The 15440-nt window shown below is 44.4% G+C and overlaps 2 protein-coding genes across 21 annotated transcripts in view; one reads left to right on the top strand and one right to left on the bottom strand.

The window, feature by feature from the left end:
* The window catches only part of LOC124215816 (uncharacterized), a 112955-nt gene that overhangs the window by 86249 nt on the left and 11266 nt on the right, over positions 1-15440 (bottom strand). For all 3 annotated transcript variants that reach the window (XM_069136764.1, XM_069136766.1, XM_069136767.1), the window contains exon 2: positions 14747-15105. In XM_069136764.1, coding sequence (XP_068992865.1) covers positions 14747-15105 — 359 coding nt within the window. The remainder of the gene's footprint in view (positions 1-14746; positions 15106-15440) is intronic.
* The window catches only part of CaMKII (Calcium/calmodulin-dependent protein kinase II), a 108374-nt gene that overhangs the window by 57696 nt on the left and 35238 nt on the right, over positions 1-15440 (top strand). For all 18 annotated transcript variants that reach the window (XM_046619511.2, XM_069136734.1, XM_069136736.1 and 15 more), the window contains exons 4-9: positions 9778-9832; positions 11561-11699; positions 12040-12142; positions 12543-12721; positions 13893-14015; positions 14113-14196. In XM_046619511.2, coding sequence (XP_046475467.1) covers positions 9778-9832; positions 11561-11699; positions 12040-12142; positions 12543-12721; positions 13893-14015; positions 14113-14196 — 683 coding nt within the window. The remainder of the gene's footprint in view (positions 1-9777; positions 9833-11560; positions 11700-12039; positions 12143-12542; positions 12722-13892; positions 14016-14112; positions 14197-15440) is intronic.

Genomic DNA, 15440 nt, shown 5'->3' on the forward strand with positions numbered 1-15440 from the left:
ACTCCACAGTGTGGTGGCGGATAGATAAGAAGTCGAAGTCGCGGGGGGATTATGGTAGTTAAGGCCTGAATCGCGAGGCGAATATCGAGTCGGTTATCCGCTTCAAGTTTCTACTTATGGTCGATTTATTACGCCTGCATGCACTTATCCCGACCCCAATTTGTCGAATTACAGTAGCTGTACGTCTAGTTTGGCATAACGGAAACCGCGCGCACGGCCCATAATTACTAGGAAGATTTTTCGGCTACGGTGCTTCGAAATAAATGAGGTTAAATGGAAGTGATTTTAGTCGTTATACGCAGTTGATTGGATACTTGGAGGAGTTTTCATATAATTCGTGCCTATCCAGAGAATGAGAGAAGATCGGGTAGACACGCAATATCGGACCGACGACGGTTAAACTAATCACCGCATTCAATTGCTAGAAAAAACGTCCCTTTTTTCATCTCCTTTCTTTTCCAATACCCTCGCCATAAGAGGAGGCAGTTAATTAGGCTCGAACATCGAGTGTATAAGAACGGAGAACTCGTTATCGCCTGGAATTCAAACGTCAGCACAAACTGTTTAAACAATTTTCTCCACAATGTGTTGTTATTCTTTTTCCTTTATTTTTGTCTTATCCAATTCCCTCGAGTCATTTGACTAATAAGAGTTCCCTCGTCTAATTCTTACCACCATACCTACCAGGCGTGAAATTGACAAATAATCAAAGAGTGATAATTAATCGGGACAAGAACTCGAGGCGTTTAAACGTGACTGCCGACGTTTGCTTGGTTAATAGCAGCGACTAGAACTGTTTTACAAACAGCTCTAGGCGTCGGCTGCTTTCCCAAAAAGTTTATCCGCTATCACGTGCTCGCAGGGTGCGTGACTCCGTAGTTTGTAATTGAAATATTCATCTTGGGTTATATACTGGCGTAGGCAGACAGGAGGGTCGGTTGCAGGTTGTTCCGCACAAGAAGTTGTCGGGGGACACGGTAGTGGGAACAGCCTATACCCTCAACAAATACATACCCATACATACATCCATACATACACGCATGCATACAAGCCTCAGGTTTCCGTGTACGAAGGTAAACGTAGCCTGGCACACACGGCGACGGTTTTGCACGGTCGGTTTAACCTACGAGGTAACTTCGCCTCTCTGTATATTACATAAACGCGCTTGTGTATAACAGACAACGTCGTTACACGCCTTTGCTCTAAATTACCGCATAGACAACGACCATAACTACTCCTACTTCAGAACGTACGCGTACAGCCAGGGTCTCCCTTATTCACGATCGAATCGCGAATGACACTCAACTGCAGGCGTAATAACCCAGTCGTAACACTTGTCGTTGAGATGGGTAAATTGCATGTTTTCCTGCAGGGACTGTCGGCTTTTTGTTTCAATCCAATACACATTTATGCACAGAGCGTTTTTTCCGTCTCACGCGACGTTGCTAGCACCGGACAAATTCGTAAGGCTTCGACATGTTTCTTCTCCTTATTCGTTATACTGACATTTAGTCGCTGCGATAGTTGACTTGGAACTGTATTCCAGTTTTACGTAATATTTGTGATTCGATACTTGAACTGCCGAAGAACAACGATGTGGAATGATATAATCGTAGAATGGATACTCCAAATATATGTTTCCAGACGGGAATGTTCATGCGTACGGCACCGGAGAACTTTTAGCCGGTGCAGACGAATGCGAAGACAGTTCCGAGTTTGAACGTCAAAACGTCAGGAGGGTGGAATATGTCGATGTAGACATAAAGACAATAGCACGACGTATACATTCGAATCTTAATCGAAAACCGTGAAGAGCGGAAGAAGCCTTCATCGAGTGAGATCAAACAAGCTCACAGAGAGATTGTAAAAGTCGATAGAGCCGTCAGTCGACGTCGAATACTGCGGCTGTTTAAAACGTTTCCCACTGTGTGTAACAACGTCAATTCATACCACACGACGCGTACATCTGCAGTTGGATGTACACGTATTATTATATAAATAAATACATGAAAGGTGACGGCGGAAAAGAGCATCAGGGGTACACACCTGCAAGGTGTGTGGAAAAGCGGCGATGTGTAGAATCGAGTGATGCGGTGAGGCGAGAGCGTGGCATGGTAGAGAGATTACGTAGGTACCGCGTGGCTGGCAGCCTTAGAAGGCACCCCTGCGTTCTAGCTGTTCAAGAGTCTTGTTTGCAAGCTAGGCTCAATACGTTACGCGGTGTTGAGGTACTTGCATGTAGATTGAAATGAATATTCCCGGCGTAGGAATTCTCCGAGCGAAGCTTGACCCTTTGGTGGTCCCGGAACAAATTGAAACTGAAAATTGTTTCGTTAAAGAGCCCGTGTAACCCTTGGCTTCCAACCGCTTGTCGAAATTCATTCGAGTATCCAAAATTCGAACTCTCACGCTGTTGCCTCGTGTTGTCTCACCGCGAAAAGGGACCGGGAAAAATCTGTCGAATTCTTCGTCAGACCGCATTCGCGAGATTTAGTAATGCTGCAGGTATAATAACTACCGTGCTGAGTTAGTCGCATTGCGGTTGAACGGAATAGCTAATCGACTTCGACTATGCGACAGAAGTAATTACTCAGGACTATCTACTTCTAAGTCCAACCGGTAGAGAGTCTTTGGTCGTCACGATGCATGCAAGTGGAATTCAACGACGCGTCTATTCGGTCGGCGATTCGCAATAATTATCACTGGCTCGATTAACTGGGTGAAAAGTTCCGGTTGAAACAAGCTTAGGAAGCTTTAGATCCATGGTTATCGAAGAGTTTGCACAAGTTTCTACGCTGGTTAGAAATCACAAGGCGTAAATTGACATCGGCGATATTGTGCGGTGGAGAATAAATCAGCTTGCACCCGGCGACTTGCATTCTCGTTCTAAGGCCGAGTTAGTTTTTAGTCGGTGACCGGTTGTTAACCGTAACGAGACACGGAGACGGACGACAACCGATCGGAGTCCACTTCATCACGAAGGCTGCTTAAAGGGGCATTTCGTGTATTTGTAGGTACACTCATCAATACACATCACGGATAGTGAGAAGGATTTCTCTCCTCATCTTTTTGCCCGTTCAATAAAATCGTAGCACTCGGAAAAGGTCGGACGATTTCTGATAACAAACGACTCGAGATTCAAAGGAAGATTCGCAATCTCGGGAACGAGTTCCATTCACCCTGAGAACAGTTATCGACCGTCCCATTTTTCGGGGTTTACGAAAACAAGAAGGGATGGCCATAAGTCACGACTATATTCTTGACTTCCCTGCCCGGCAGTCACCCCAACAACTTTTCGCACTTCCCGCAAGATTTTCAACCTCTTTCTCGACGACCCCTGCTTTCGTTTCTGTTCCAGGGACGAATAATTAACTCGCCTTACTGATTTCGAGAGTTTTCTTTTTCAATTACATCACAATTATAAAGTACGTTCCGAAAATTCCCATTCGTTCGTTCGTTTCCTCGAGATGGAGGTTGGTTAATTAATTAATTCATTTTATTCGCACAGCTGGATATATTTTTCGCTAGCGCGTGAAACAACAATCATGGATCCCGGGTCTCGTCCGTTTTCCATCGTGTAAAACTTACCCGAATCTCGAGGGAAATCATGAATTAGGAGGGCTCGGTTCGCCGAACAACGCCTTCTAGCCGAAGCCCTTGAAGCAACCAGCAGCAGCAGCATCTTAAAGCAACGTTAGACAAAGGTTCCCAGCGAACGGAATGCAGATCAATACTCGCCCGTACATTCTCTCCTCCCTCTCCCCGGCCTTTCTCTCGCTCGACTTCTCTCCCTCCCCCTCTCTCTCTCTCCCTCTCTCGCTTATACGTAGCGAGACTTTTATCACTCAGAGTCTTGTGTATCCATTTTCCTCGTCGTCTGTCATTCGCCCTGTACCAATACGGAGCGCCGAGCATTCCAGTGTTAAATTTTGCGGGGATTCCAACCCTTTCCGCAGACCGACGAGAATCAAAGGTCGAAATTCGAGCGAGATTATCCACGAAATCGCGAGTTTACGGTAATCCTCGGCGAGGCCTGATTGCTCGGGTAGTCCAAGGCGGGATGCTTTAATTTTTGATCCATCATCGACCCCGGGACTAAGAGGACGGCGTGAAATTGCACATACACATTGCATAAACACACCGATGACGATGGGATTGACTGGCTAATGGACTCCTTAGGGTGCGGATGGGGTGAGGGGCTTTCGTCCCCCCCGACGAGGTCATAAATAATTCGTTCCTTTCGCCGATGAGACAATCGATCGTTTTGACGACGCGTCACAAAGGTAGACACCTCGAAAGGTGACACTTGGACGAATGACGGTGCTTCGGAACGATTTTACCGTCGTTCTTCCCCTTTCGCCGGGATTTTCTTCTCACCGATAGAATCGATTCGCGTCAATTTATTTCCAGCCTCTTCTCTTCTCTTCTCTTCTCACGTCACTCTCCGGTCACTCTACCGCGCGCACAGGTGGCATCGATCACTGTTTCAGTCGAATTAATTCACAGTTTGCAACCCATCTACAGAGTTCGTCGCGAAGGGATGAGCGAGCGATTCTTGTCAAATGATTCGTTGCTCAACTACGTGCTCGAGTGATCGCGACCGATCTTCGAGAACTGGGAGGGAATCGTTAGGCGATCGAGAGCTCTCGAACCGTTCAATCGTCCATTTCAGACTCCAGTAATGCGAGGATCGAGTAGCGGAAATGGTACCTACAGAAGTCGTGAGAGACTTCCGTCGATCCAGACGCGGACTTGAATCCATTTCTGCGTTGATCCGTTAAACAGACGATTCGAGCCGTGTTTACGCAAGATCCTGTCGAAGGATTGTGCCAAGGAACGTTGAAGAACGTTGTATCCGAGGTCTGCCACGAACGTAGCTTAATTAGATCAGCCGGCTGAATTTGCCGCTCCGAATCTGCATATCTGTTCAAATCTGAATATTCAAATGACCTGCATATAAGAGCGAGACGACTTAGATAGACACGTGTCACTCGAGATTTCTTGTGTACTTCTGAACTCGAGTCACTCGCGGTGTCTAGTCCGGCCTTTCAATCATCGCTCTATAAAGCGTTACAAAAGCGCGTTCAAACGATCATTTTCCAAATTAGGTTCGTGTCCTGCTGTTCGTTTTCTCTTGTTCTCTCTCTCTCTCTCTCTCTCCGTCGCGTTTTTTCTCTCATGCGTCCGACCCCCGTCACATACTGCAAATCCGGATCCGATCCAATGCGAGAGATAAACGAGATCTTACGTTTGACGATGTAATCTCTCCTTTTACAATATTGCAATTAGTAATTTAGATCGAGTGTTTTGCCGATCGTATATCATATTATAACGGCTGAAACGCTTTATCCATTTTTGGATTAGCCAAGCCGTTCGAGAAGGCACGTGGTACGAAGTCCGATACGGGCAGAACCGACAATAAAACATAATGTTCGTACTTGCATCAGCGAAGAGCGTTTCCATGTGCGCGATTTCGTTGTTCTCACAAAAAGAAACCAGAGATCAATATTTGGGGTCATTCAAATGGAGCTTCGCGTAAAGCATAAGGCAAACGCTATAAAACTGGGGTGAAGTAACTGATATGTTATGGAAAAGAAGAACGGTGTGCGCGTGTATCTTGTACACGGTATATTACATGGATATTGATTTAGTTCCATCATCTTGTAACGAATAATTTGCAAGAACTTTTTTCCCGTCTCTGCAGAATATACGATATATATATATATAGGTGAGCACTTAAATACCTGTGTGTATATATATACGTATACATATATCCGGTATACACTCGAAGCCGAGAAGCATTAAATTTGCATAATTTACTCGGCCCATAAATAAATACGTTACGCGTATACCGAAGGGGTAAAAATTACGTACATATACAAGTTATTACAGCCGTTCGGCTTACGCATTGGGTAATTATTTTACAACTCGTACACGCGTATATAATGCCTGAATTAAATATATACTCGAACATGCGGACCAAGCTTTTATCGGTCGTTCTTTTCAGTAGCTATTCACGTAGGTATATATTTACCATCGTAAAATATTATCCAGCACATTCGCTCGTGCCAACGGGTTTATGAAATAGATATAACGTGAAATAATTCGAGCCTCGAGGACATCGCACGTTGAGCAACGTACAGGATCTTATATCCTGCGGAGAGCGGTAATTTTTTATACCCGCCCGAGGTAACATAGTTTTTAGTTAAGTATCAAAGTTTCAAGTAAATTTTCGACGGCACGGTTCGTGTCATCTCCGATTTAACTCGGTGCTATACAAATTGTATCAAGTAAGACGAAGTTTTTCACTCGGCATTTCTCTTCTCCGTTCTTTCGGTGAAATTGACGGAGGAAATTATGAAATCGACTTAGGTGTACCTGTTACAGGCGGGACGACAAGTCGAACGTCCGAAACACTCCGAGCGGTCGACGTTGAATGGTTTTGACGTACGGTGAATAAAAAAATTGCAAAACGTATCAGATTGCAAATGGCAGAGCCGCGGCGCCCCGCGACAACACTCGTCAAGCCTGCTCAATTTCACGATAAATTAACCCGAAAACGGGGCTCGGCGACGAATATACACTGTCAAATATTCGGTACCTCGTCGCTATGACGGAGGCAAGAAATATATCCAAATTACACGGGTCGTCACGCGTCGAAACCGGCTGGCCTTAAATTACGCTCCGTTGCAAAGGGTGGAGAAGTTGGATGGAACGTGAGAAACAGGTTCGACGAATCGGAGAGACGCGAGAGACATTGGAAATATCGCGGTGCTAATTCCAATTGGGCGTAATGATTTTTGTAAATTTCTCCATTGCCAATCGTTTTGTTGATTTATTTTCAAGCTAAATATTGAAGAAAAAAAAATGAATAAAAAAATGTTTAAAGCCAAACGGGTGTACATTTTTTTCTCGATATCTAACTTGAAAATAAGTCTAACGATTGGCAGTGAGGAAAAATGCTACATGACCTTTTGGCTTTAGATGGCTTTCCGAAACCGAAAGAGCGTATAAAAGTATAAGCTCTTTTGAAATTAGCACCGCGACATTTCTCTTCCCCGATCCTGTCGTTGTTACACACTTTTTAATCCTACTGCCAGGGAAATCGCGTCGATCGCTTCCACGAATCAACCGCATCAAAGATCGCGAGACAAAACCTCGCCAACGAGATGTCCTGGCATTGTTAATGGTCCGCAATCTGCTCCCGCAATATCGCAGTTTCTCGTCCAGAAATTAAACCTCCGGTTATAACTTTGAGGGAAATTTTCAACTGTCAAGAGAAAGGGGCTGAGGTGGGGGGCGGAGACTTTCATCCCCCGTAAAGTTGATGAACTTATCGCGTGCTCGGATATAATCGTGCGATACATCGTTTCTCCATCGAGGCAAACCGTGAAAGGTAATGATAAAAATCACTTTTATCTACCGTTCGAGCTTTCGCGGCAGGTCGATATGTCTGAATACTTTCGACGCTGACGCTTTTTACGATTACATACAAGCCGAAGGTTCTTCCAGAGGATCGCTTTGGACCGTGATTACGCTGCACCATGACGTCACGTGGATGATATCCCTGTGCGGGATTCTCGTCAATAATTATAGGAACGAAGCCGTATAGGGAATCTGTCTCTAGCAGCAGCAACGAGGATATCGAATATCCTTTGACGCCTGCTTTTCTGGTTCGTTAGCGAGCTAATTACCTAATACATGCATACTTCGCAACGATTGAAAATGAAAAAAAAAAAAAGAAAGAATTACCTCGATCTGCCGCATGAAGTTCGGGGTGACGTTTTTCACCCTGAAGAAATAAAGTCGGAATACGAAATGGCAGATCAGAAAATCAAACGGAGGATAGATTTTTCAATGAAGTATCTATACGTAATATATAATAGCATCGGAGTGACCGTGCAGAGAAATCTCCAGTCTCTGGTCTTTCTCGGCTATAACTGATTCTGACGATGAGTAAAAACCTTGAATCGTCGAAAGCGAGTGGCGCTGACCGAGTAATTGCGGAAAATGCAGTTACTCCCGATTTTCACCCCGACGCGAATTACCGAGCCCTGCGGAAAAGGAGTAACGTACATTAAGCGTCATCCGAGACAGAGACGATATAATACGGTTCCTTGGGGAAATCTACGGGGGAGGGAATCGCCTTTTAAGAATTTCGCAGCAGAATCTAGGAGACGCCGTCCGCCTATATCTGCAGGATCCCGTACGTCAGTTCGTCTGATCAGAATTCAATTTCGCATAGGTGGATATCCCATCCTTTTACACTCACGCAGCGGTGTTTCTTTCTTCCTCTTCGTCTTCTTCTTTTTCGCATTCCGAATACCGTTTCAAGATTCAATATATCACACGCCATCTGCGCCGTTCGCCCTCTGCACCTCATTTACCGTACACATCACCGTCGACTCGTCTATAACATATGTAGGTACGTACGTTATAGCTGAAAATGAAATAAAAAAGCTCAGCTACTGTACGGAATGTGTCGAAAACTGTTGCTGTCGCAAGGCTTATTGGGAGTCGAAACCGTCGATGAACCTACACTCGGACACTCTGACACTTTGACACTCTGATACTGTAAACGATGCCTCGATCACCCAGGCCGGCCGGACTTGACGCCAAACGCTCAAACTTTGTCCAACTATTCCTATCCAGCGGTTGAGTGACGGCCATTGGTACGAAGCACGTGTATCGGTTCTACGCAGGTACACCCATACCTCGCTTTAAAGTGTGAATACGTCCCGGAAAAGTTGGTCGTAAAGCGAAGAGCCGTATAACGAATGAATTATTTTCACACCAACGCATGCAAATTCCGTTGCATCCGTTCCGATTTTTGATAAAATAATAATTTGCTGGGTGATGAAACATTTTATTCTCTTTATTTCCTATAAAAATGCTTGGGTAAAATCATTTTTATTTTTCGCCGTACAACGGACCATTGTTGGCCGTAAATCGAAAGAGTGCCGTATAAAGAGCGGCTGTATAGAGAGGTATACAGGTGTAGGTACAAGTTCGCGACCTTTCAGAAAAGTTTTGCCGAACGTAGGTAGTACCAGGGCGGCTTCGCTTCCACACCCACCGGCAGCGTGTCGGTAATTCGGAGCACAGAAGTCCACCGTTTTTTAGATGTACTACTCTTTACACGTTTCAAAGAGCGTCGTGTACTCTCGTCGAAAGACCTCTCATTCCGCTCCCCGAATAACCTACAAGTCCTGTTTGTATAGCATCAATAACACCCGAGTCTTAGGGGAAATGTGATGATGTAATCGAATCACGCTTACGTCTTATTTATCTCCGGTCGAACACTCTGAGCCTAAAGGATTTCCGAGGGACATTTATTTCCCCGATAATATTTCCGCGGAAATCCCATTACTTCGAGCAACGTGACCATCCGTGAATAGAATTTCGATTCCTGCCTGTATTACACATTGTATATTTATTGAACATTTATAAACACCCCCGGAGAAATAAGAAAATATCGCTGTTAAATTAAATCGGTAGCGGACTCGTTTCATGGTCGCCACGTTCTACTAACCGCCAATGTATAAATAAGAAATAGTTTCACAGGTGGAATTAGGTGGGCGTAACACGCGTGCCGTACGTACGTATTATACGATATTGTACGATTGTTATACCCGCGGTGATGCGAGCACGTGTCCGTTAGCCTGTAGATCCATGCTAATTACCGACGTGTCGCATGTACCCCCGAGAGATCGAGATCGATATCGATCAGTCCCGTTTGTGCCTAATTGTTTCCACCTTTTTGTTTTTCTGTTACAGTAAGATTACACGACAGTATACAAGAAGAAAACTTTCACTACTTGGTCTTTGACTTGTGAGTATGAAGATGATTATTCGCTTCTTGGACTTATTCGATTCTCGTTGTCGTTATTGCGTAGCGCCATTTGAGATATTTTTATGCAAGCCGTGTGTTGTAACTATATGCCCGGTACGAGAAGATCCATCACGGGGAGAGTAAAAAAAAAAAAAAAACACACGACGAACAGCTCATATCGAGAAAAAAGTTCGTTTGACAAGTTCGGTTACACTGCGGAATTTTTCCACAAGAATGATAGAGAAAAAAAACCGGCCGGCGGAAGATTGATCTGCTCTGAGCGGAAAAAAATTGTCGGTGAATTCAACGGTATAGAGTTTTTGATTGACGACGTCGGTAGAATTGACGAAAAAAAAAAAAAAAAAAAAAAGTAACAAGTACTCGACGAGAGAGGGGATACGTGAGTAAATATTATTTGTGCAAGACCTCGTTTTAAACAAGTGACGCAAATTTTTCGCCTATACGTATAGCCTGGACATGGAATACATCGGCGAATAAATTGATCGGAAAACTCGGTATGAGAAAAAATATTCGCGAATAAAGTGAAATGGAGAAAAAGAAATTGTCGCCAATTATATCGAATCGTAAAGTACACGTATTTTGATCGTTTATACCGATAGTCGTATACGATGTCCAAGAGTCTTTGATTAACAATAAGTTTGAGCCGGCGCAGTAACTGTATCCCGAAACGAATGTTAAACATTTCTCAGGCATGACTGTATAAAATGCCGCCGAGGACCAAAGAATGAAAAATTGTCCAAAGTGAAAGTAGGTCCTCAGCCGAGTTATTATTTCTCTTATTATTCGTACGCGTGTGAGTGCGGTATTTTTTCTCCCTCCTCTCGCGTAATTAAATTTGTAAAGTTTTCATTGTCCGTCCGTATAATGCAACTGTCGTTGTAAGCAGTTTAACCAATATTTGATCCTCCTCGGACGACTTTCGACACCCGGCGAACGTTCGTTTCGTGTCCCGCTGCGCGTATCGCGATCGACGTCTTTCATTATAATTTCATTATTGCCCAGCGATGAGTTTTCTTTGTTCGCGTTCGCACGTCGTTCAATTGATCACCGGACCTATTATTTTGTAAAAAAAGATTTCTCAATCCTTGGTCAATCAACCGGCGATTGCCCACCGTGGAAAAAGAAAATAAAGGAATGGAAAAGAAAGGGACGGAAATGATATGAGAAAAAAAATCACGGACCAACGGTTCGAAAGGAAGTGATTGAAGCGTAAGACATGTCTCTGTAATAACTCGCGCTCATTGCAATATCGAACTTCATCGCTCAGGCCTTTACGTCAAGTACAAAGTACAGCCACCGAATCACGATCCAATATAATTACAATTTCGAAGGTGCATTCAGCTTTTCACAATAAATAATGTACGTGATCTCTGATCTCGTTTATCATTGTCGGCTGATAATATCGTCATTTCGAAATAGTAATTGGGACTAAAAGTAGACAATTATCCAATCACAAAGAACTCATCTACCGACAAGTAGAAAAGCAATAAAAAAAAAAACAAAAAAACAAAAAAAAAACAATCCGAACTCGTCACAAAATTCGTTCAAAATTCCTCCTCACGGCTTGCAAAAATTTTCGAGGCGTTTTTTCGCCGAATCTCTACTGTATTTGAACTTTCGAAAATTGGTACCGACATTTTTCCCCCTGCACCCTGTAATTTTCGTGGCATAACGTGAGGTGCGCACATGCACCGGATGAAATTGCAGAGTAACCGGCGGTGAACTCTTCGAAGATATAGTTGCACGAGAATTCTACAGTGAAGCTGACGCGTCGCACTGTATTCAACAGATTTTGGAAAGCGTTCATCACTGTCATCACAACGGCGTTGTTCACAGAGATCTCAAGGTAGTTTAAACGAACATTGTAAACAATTTTCCGTACTTCCTGTACATATGTTTTGTCTCCAATTCCATCTCAAATGACAAGTCTTTTTTTTTTTAACTCAAGATTAAAATGCTTTCGGAAATAAGTAGAAAATTCTTCAAAAATATGTAGACAAACAACGGAGGGTGTAAAAACGAGTTTAAACAAAAACGGGACGAATAATTTCCAAGGAATACGAGCTCCTCTAATTTGCTTTCGTAAAATAGACTAGATATAAATTTGAAAATCCGGTATTTTGTGTTGAAAATGAGACGACTCGAGACCACCTGAAAAATTTAACATGATATTTACAATTTTTCAGCCAGAAAACTTGTTACTAGCCAGTAAAGCAAAAGGGGCTGCAGTGAAGCTCGCGGATTTCGGTCTCGCCATAGAAGTGCAGGGAGAACAACAGGCATGGTTCGGTGAGTGTGCGAGCCCTACGCAAGTCAAGTTATACCGGCAATATTGCCTCTCATCGTCTTTTCCATCACAAACTCCCGGCGGCCACTTGAATATTCAAAATTCGATAATTGCTAATTTGCCGAGCCGTCGGATCCGCGAAATAATCGCAAAAAGTGTCGCGGTGTTACGTATCGAACGCGATCTGCACGATACGATGACGATGAATATCAGAGGCATAGAAACGGGTATGCAGTCTGCGATGAAATTCAATCACGAATATCGATCTATCGTCTAGTAGTAAATTCTGAAATCACATGAGGCAGGAAGGAGTTTCCGTTGTTCCTAAATTATATCGAATTTCAATTGAGCGAAGGATAAAATGGCAAGGGAAATGAGAATAAGAAGAAAAACTAATTAAAGGATTCGCCGGAACGCCTGGATACCTCAGCCCGGAAGTGCTGAAAAAGGAACCCTACGGAAAACCGGTAGACATATGGGCATGCGGGGTGATATTGTACATCCTCCTGGTCGGTTATCCTCCCTTCTGGGACGAGGACCAGCATCGGTTATACGCACAGATCAAAGCCGGCGCATACGACGTAAGTTGAACCATTATTTAAGTGCGTTACAACGACCAACGCGATGCGGGGACTAAAAGGTCCACGTGTCGGAGGCAGTTGAAGCTTTCGATTCGATTAATCCTGACTCTCGTATAAACTGATCGAGGTAAATTATACCTTTACGTAACGCGCGTTGCATGGGAATAACGGGCTAGCTTCTTCTCTCCTTCTAACTTCATCGAATTGCGTTGCACGCACGTACAATTTTGGGGAAAATTTTTTGAGAATTTTTTTCCGCCTTTAAGTTTGTCCATATTTTATAACAAGGTTTTCTGTATTATATAACTAGGTCCTTGAATACCTTTTGGAAGAGTATATTTGTCGTAAAATGATAAGAGACCTTTTTTGTAGAGCTTTCGATTCCCTACGAAAATACGTTCTGGTTTTATCAGTACGCTAATGCGACGACGAGTTATAGAATTCCAAAGTTTGAAACAAATTTTTCTCATGTTATTTAAACGGGAAATAGAAAATCGGGACGAGGTACCTCTGAATATTAACAATAAAAGCTGAAACTTGGACAGCATCTTTTGTCGTAACTTGAAGCAATATTTTCGACTGAATTTTGAAAATAAGTAGGTAGTCCATTTTTTGATACACTCCAATACGTATACGTGGTTGGCGGGAGTAATTTGACATTTCACCCAGAACTTGCCGCCGCTGATTAATCGCGTTAATTTATGCACGATCCTATTTGTAACGCGTAGAAAGCTTTTCCGTGCGTCACGAGACCTTCTCGCTGCACGTGCGGCGGCTCTTTATCATTTTCCCCGCATGCCGGAGGTTGACGAAGGTACATACTTCGTTGCAGTGAATTGCATTCGAATCAGAGTCTCGCAACCCGAGTCGTGATTAAACTGAAATTGAAACGACGCGTGAGTAGAAACAGCCTCTTAAAAAAACAATCGACGACCGACGAACAGCACCGACGATAACAGTCGGAAGCTTCGTTTCGCGACGATTTTCAAAAGAATTTCGAATTTTCATCCGAATTTAAATTTTTGAAAAAACATTACGACATTACGATCTTTCGTCACGTCTATAAGAATCTGACTGCGAGCCAGGCAGAGATCGGCAGTTTCGGTAAAATTCAGAGGACCCAGTCCGCTTGAAACACCACGAGCACATCTCACCATGTCAAATTCCACAGTACCCGAGCCCGGAATGGGACACCGTAACAACCGAAGCAAAGAATTTGATCAACCAGATGCTCACGGTTAACCCAACCAAACGGATCACAGCCAGCGAAGCTCTGAAGCACCCATGGATCTGCGTACGTATAAATCCTCGCAGCTGGATCTCTGATTATCGATAATTTTGTCTCGAAAACGGACGGCTCTGATATTTTCCACCTTTTCTCTGTCCCGCAGCAACGAGAACGCGTAGCGTCTGTCGTTCACAGGCAAGAGACCGTCGACTGCTTGAAGAAGTTCAACGCGAGGCGCAAGTTGAAGGTAAGAACAAGAGAGTCCGACACAACGATGCACCGGTCTCACCTAACGGTCCGACTCGTAAAATCGACCCTTGACCCAACCGGCTTGAAACCTCGACTCCGACAAACCCGACATATTCACCGACGACTCATTATCCACCGCAGTTGGGTTCCGTTCGAAGTTGTAACGCCGACCTTTCACCGCATCGCGCACTCCTCAACTCGGAGCTTCCATTTCCCCTGCACCATGCACTCGACGTTTGTTTCATCCCGAGAAATCCGAATCTCGTTCGGCTGGATCGAATCTACGAGGTTCGCGTTCGTCCGATCCTCCCACTTCCCCCCCCAAACGTACCGAGTATTTCACCGTCAAAATACCGCCGGGATTAGAAAAGGCACGGAATAAAAAAGTTTCAAAGTCAAAGATTCAAGTTTTCGTGAAATTCGTCGAATTGACCGGAGTCGATATCAACGATTCAAATCCGGAAGTCCGGAGTTTCGAATCGGTTCTAACCACACGCCGGACGAACGGTAATTCGAAAACGAAGGATCGATGCGTGAATACGTTTTACCTGAGAAAGCAGCTCCGCGAGTCTCGACGACGCGATCCAGGCTGGCTCATCTCGGCTCGGAGAGACTCTCGGCGAGTGGAGAGCCGGAGTAAGTTTACGGGCGGTGGTCAGCGATACGTCGGAACGCATCGGTAGTCGTAGTGCGATATTGGCGACGGCGATCGCCTCCGTCGGAGCCAGTAATCGAACGGAGGAGGCGGCGAGACCGGCCCGATTCTCCTGGACGGCGACGATGAAGAGAAGGATCGGAGGCAGGCGGGCAGTTGGGTTCGGATTGTTGAGCGGATGTGACATGACTGGTTGTTGTTGTTGTTGTCGTGGCGGTATCGGTGCACCGGTGACTCGGAAGGATGCGGGCCCTGAAATCAAGATTCGTGCTTTGCAGGCAACAGGCGACAACGATACCCGAGGTGATCAATCCCGGAATAGAAATTTCCAGTTTCGTTGATCGCACCTCGACTATTTCTCGTGGCTTCGAACGATTTAACCGGTTTAATTATAACTTTGTACGCTCAGTTTCGAAACTAATTATCATTTAATCATACCGCGATCTCGGATCGACGCTGCCAACTACCCGCGCGCTTCCTTGCAAGGGATTAAACTTTTCAAGCTCAACGGTCAAGGGTCGAAAGGGGATTGAAAAAAGGAAAGAGAAACTTTGATAACTCGAGAAATTGTTGGATTTTTTTTTTTC

The sequence above is a fragment of the Neodiprion pinetum genome, chromosome 1 (assembly GCF_021155775.2).
Source record: "Neodiprion pinetum isolate iyNeoPine1 chromosome 1, iyNeoPine1.2, whole genome shotgun sequence".
Taxonomy (NCBI): domain Eukaryota; kingdom Metazoa; phylum Arthropoda; class Insecta; order Hymenoptera; family Diprionidae; genus Neodiprion; species Neodiprion pinetum.